The 5,000-nt window shown below is 40.6% G+C and overlaps 2 protein-coding genes across 4 annotated transcripts in view; one reads left to right on the plus strand and one right to left on the minus strand.

The window, feature by feature from the left end:
* Positions 1-4,082, plus strand: part of LOC106812036 (nuclear transcription factor Y subunit alpha-like) — an 18,758-nt gene extending 14,676 nt beyond the window's left edge. For all 3 annotated transcript variants that reach the window (XM_014815792.1, XM_014815791.1, XM_014815793.1), the window contains exons 6-8: positions 769-974; positions 2,289-2,465; positions 2,789-4,082. In XM_014815792.1, the coding sequence (XP_014671278.1) occupies positions 769-974; positions 2,289-2,465; positions 2,789-2,953 (548 nt within the window). In that variant the 3' untranslated portion in view covers positions 2,954-4,082. The remainder of the gene's footprint in view (positions 1-768; positions 975-2,288; positions 2,466-2,788) is intronic.
* The window catches only part of LOC106812035 (DNA-directed RNA polymerase I subunit RPA43-like), a 10,716-nt gene continuing 9,749 nt past the window's right edge, over positions 4,034-5,000 (minus strand). The window contains exons 3-4 of the mRNA XM_014815790.1: positions 4,975-5,000; positions 4,034-4,817 (exon numbers count right to left, since the gene is read on the minus strand). The exon at positions 4,975-5,000 is cut by the window's right edge and continues 137 nt beyond it. Of these exons, the coding sequence (XP_014671276.1) occupies positions 4,091-4,817; positions 4,975-5,000 (753 nt within the window). The 3' untranslated portion in view covers positions 4,034-4,090. The remainder of the gene's footprint in view (positions 4,818-4,974) is intronic.

Here is a 5,000-nt window from a genome sequence, read left to right on the forward strand (position 1 = left end):
CCCACCCACCAACCCAACCACACACACCCACACACACCCACACCCACCCACCAACCCAACCACACACACCCACACCCACCCACCAACCAAACCACACACACCCACACCCACCCACCAACCCAACCACACCCACCCACCAACCCAACCACACACACCCACACCCACCGACCAACCAAACCACACACACTCCCACAACCACCCACCAACCTAACCACACACACCCACACCCACACCCACACCCACCAATCCAACCACACACACGCCCACAACCACCCACCAACCCAACCACACACACGCCCACAACCACCCACCAACCTAACCGCACGCATGCATGCAGACACGTACGCACACCTTCCAAAAGCCATCCATTCGCTCTTGTGCAACGTGAGAAGAGTGAGACGTAGACGCACATGCAGTGTCATCATTCTTTCCAGTGTATCATTCAAGATTCCCACGTGAGGGTTTCGCGATAAAACAGACAAAATGGTATTGTTATGTAACTTTATTCAGCTAATCAAACGTAGTGATTAATTGCACCCCACTCTGTAAAATGTGCAGCACGTAGGTTGCAAAATGCAATCAAGCACAGACTTTTGAACTTTTTTGCTGTACTGGAGTTTATGGATTTTCATAAATATTACCAGCTTTTACTTGCAAGTCAATGTCGGTTGATACTGGAACATGCCTGAGCAAAAGGCAGCCTTTTATAACTTACATTCTAACCTTGATTATTGTTTGTGTTACTTATTCGTTCCTCATATTTAATAGGAGTTATAACTATACCAGCGACAATTGCTGGAGGCGGCCAGCACATAGTATTCGCACCTTCTACGATTGCTGCAACGACCATGGCAACACAGCCGACTGTGGCAGGCGTCACGTCGATGGCAAACACTCTTCCAGTCACCGTGTCAACAGCTGGAGGGATGAATATTGCTGGCTCTGGCACAACAGCGGGTGCTCAAGTCATCATGGTTAGTTATTGCAGTTATCACATGGCTTTGTCGGTGCCTAGCTGAGCGGTTACTCGTCATTTTAAAACAATATTTAGACAAATATTTGTACTGTTATTGTCACTAGAAGACAATTCATATCCCTTAGTTTACGGCCAGTTGTTATAGAGCGTATCTAATGATACGTAACTTCAAAGCTAATTTCATTTGTAAATACTACAAAATGCTACATGGTATCTGAAGTGACTGTCAAAGACTGTATTTATACAATAGGTATTTAGCTACAACTGCAAATAAGTTAAAGGGATACTTTACTCTAGGTTCTAGGGTTATTTTCAGTTAATTTAGGCTAAAATTACGCTACATAAAAAGTTTCATGGTTCAATCACCATTAGAAATATTTTAAAAAAATGTTTTAAAACTAACGACTACAGTTTGATTACAACGACGGTGGCGCCACTCAAAGCGCACGATCTGAAAAGTTGCGCAAACCGACTTTTCAGCCAAGGGCTACAGACCGAGGGTGTTTTTTATTCATTAATTTAAAAGCAAAAGGATTGTAATATCTTATAAACGACATATAGTTTCAGTTATATTATGGATAAATTTGTCCTAAAATGAACATCGTTTGGTTAAATAGCATATAGGTATAAATATAATTGCACCTTTGTGATTAGCCCTCGGTCTGTAACGTGCAAAATATATTGGGAAATGCGCAACTTTTTCAGGGTGGCAGCACGGTCGCGGGTGTCAATGGCACCGTTCAAATTTCGTATCGTTGATGTATAATTAATTATAACAACTAAATTAGGCATCTGGTAACAAGTACGTGTGGGTATAGACGATTCGTTATACAGTAAGTACAGTTGTATGCAGTAAAATTCTAGAGTCTGGTATCCCTTTAAGAAAGTCGAGTTGATGACTATGGAGAGAGCAGTGCGCAAAATTAGCGCTATTTTGCCGGCGGCCGCTGGTTCAACCCCCCATATAATCGGTCCACTTGGCCTATTCAATATTTTGCCTTTATATCAACAATATTTAACAATTTCCTGACTAGTTTTTACTTAGTGACTTCTAAGAAGTAAATAATGTTCCAGCAATTCCTGTCAAACAAGTAGAACTCCACTGATAGCAATGAAATACTGAAATACTATGAGTATGCCTAATAAACACAAAGCTAATACTTTTATTAATAATGGAATAAATTGAACAAAATTAAGGGCCTGTTAAATTTGTCTAAGGGCCTGTTTAAAATTTGTGGGTGGGCCTGTTCACATTTTGGCTAATTTCATGCCCTGAGAGAGCATGGATCAGACTTGTTTTCTTGTTTTACAGATGGTGCCTGGAGCAGGTGGTGTCCCAACTATACAGCGGATGGCACTGCCCGGCACCACAGAGCTGCTAGAAGAGGAACCATTGTATGTGAATGCAAAACAGTATCATCGCATTCTGAAGCGAAGACAGGCGCGACAGAAGCTAGAAGCGGATGGCAGAATTCCAAAGGAGCGCAGGGTCCGTAGAATTACATCTTTACACATGTCAATTTAGACTGCTTGTCACGAGTAGGTTGGTCGGGTTAAGCTTATCACACAAAGGTGATGCCAACACAAGATATGATCAACATTTCCTTATATATTTTTGCAAATACCAAATACTATTATCTCTGTTGCTAGTTTTACGTAAGTGAGACTATAGATGGCAGCACAGTCATAATTTTGCCTATATGTCATGTGAAGCATGCTACCTTATTCCTTTATTATTCCAGTGAGCTGCAATTTGGGTGTAAAATATTTTAGTATCATTCTCAATGACCGAGGAATCTGTAATGCTTGCAGAAGTACCTGCACGAGTCGAGACACAAGCATGCGATGAACAGGATGAGAGGCGAGGGTGGACGATTCCACACGGGATCAGCCAGACGAGGCATGAAGAAGGAGCACGTTGACGATTCAGAGGAAGGTGTGGAGCCGCTGAACCTCAACGAAGTCTACTCGACGTGAAGTCGCGTTCAGTACACCATTACGTAGGCGAGCATTTCGTTCGGAGCGAGACCAGGTGAACCTAATTTATTATCAATTGTGAACGTATTAGGAATTGGTGTCACCAGGGGGCACTATGTTGCTATGACTGGGGCAAATGTTTATGCTGGAGAAACGAGCCCTCATGTTGACATCCAGCCATCTACCAAGCTATTTTCCCATTTCTGTACAGGTTTAAAAGTAGGGGTAATAGTATATGGTATGGATAGATATTATAGATGAGTGAGCTTACTTCTTCCAGTCCAGGTCTACTGTGTAAATATTTCTATAATTATTGTGTCTGTATCGTCTTCTGAAAGCAAAGGTGTTTCTTGGTGTAAATCTTTCTATAAAAAATATTTTGTCTAAAGACAAATCGGTTTTCACTTGCGTCTTGCTTACCCCGACGTTTCTACCATCGAGATATTTTCCGTGTCACCCATTTCTGAGCCTAAGATAACACGTGAGAAGTTGTAATGAAGGCTTCTTCCTGCTGCCATAAACACTTATTTTCTCTTATTACTGTTAAGCTTTATACTATTTGTAAATGCTTTGTCGTTTTACATTGAGACACGTCTCACCTGCTGCTTTCGCATAAGTTTTGCCATGCATACAAGTTGTATATTACGTATATCTATTGTACAGCTGCGTCAACTGACAGTTGCTTTATTTTGAAATATTTTATATTTCATTGCTTATCTTTGTACGAGGTACAGTCATTCCTTTGTATGTTAGTGCGAGTCACAATTACTGCTTTCAAGATGTACCCTAACTGTTTGTACACAGGTCTGGTATTAGACAGCGACTATATGATAAAGGTGTTGTTGGGTGTCCGTGGTAGTGCTGTCAGTTACCGGTACCATCCTGCACAGGGAATCTTTGTTGATACATAAGAGTATATCGTACATGCCGTATCAGTTAATATTGTCAGTATTCATTATAAACAGTATCGCGTTTTAAATTTAGCACTGGTCCTGCCAACATGTCATAAAAGTTTGCAAGGAGACACCATCCTACCCTTGTGTAACTATTGTATTTGTGGAATCAGTAATGCAAGATTTGTTCACTAACTACATAATAAACTTTATTGCATATACGATCGAGTATCCAAGCACACGTTCAGGACTTTTCTTTCTTGTGCTTCTTTCGCTTCCTATTAGGTACAATATTAGCACTGCAAGTTGTAGTGTTGTCAATCACTCCATGACCATGGTGGGGATGAGGGCCTTCTGTTATCTGCACACCTGATTCTGTTTTAAAGTTTTTGTCTTCTACGTCAATCTCATTATTTCTTGACTTTTTGTGTTTTTTGTGCCTCCTTACGTTTGACACAGCAGACTCATTCACAGCAGCATTCCTGAAGTTATCACGTTTGTTACTCTGTTCAGCATTGCAGTGCTTTGACACATGTAGTGCATCAATGTCACTATCTCTTTTCCTTTTCTTCTTTTTCCTGGAAGACCTCTCACCGATGGCCACTGAAACATTGTTATCTACCTTATCAGTATCTGGCTCAGTATCTAGGCTGCGGTTGCCTCCATGGGGTCTTTCATCGAAATCACCAGCATTACCAATGACATTCATTTCGACCAGGCCTGAGTCGTCATTGGGTTTATTTTCCCTGTGATTCCTTTTCTTCCTTGGAGAGGCATGTGGATTACTGCTGTACATATGTCCAGCTTCAGACTTTGATATTTCACTGTCAAGTGTTTTCTCTTGTGTGGCTGAACCATTTTTGAATATAAGCTTTGTAAATGAGAATGGAATAATGTCATCTTCAATTAGACTATTCTTTAGACTTGTGGTTGTAACTGAATTCTGAGTAATTCTTTCCATTTCTTCTGAGCTGAAAGTTAAATAAAACCCCATTAAGAGTTAACAGATATAAAGAAGTATACCTAAACAAAGATGTTACCTTTTTTTTTATAAATCATAGAATTTCAGTGTACTGTAAATTGGATGGTTGAACTGCACAGTTACAATTACTGCCTATAATTAAGTACCTTTCCTTTGTTAACTTGCCCTTGAT

This window comes from Priapulus caudatus, unplaced genomic scaffold, assembly GCF_000485595.1.
Source record: "Priapulus caudatus unplaced genomic scaffold, Priapulus_caudatus-5.0.1 Scaffold602, whole genome shotgun sequence".
In the NCBI taxonomy this organism is placed as follows: domain Eukaryota; kingdom Metazoa; phylum Priapulida; class Priapulimorpha; order Priapulimorphida; family Priapulidae; genus Priapulus; species Priapulus caudatus.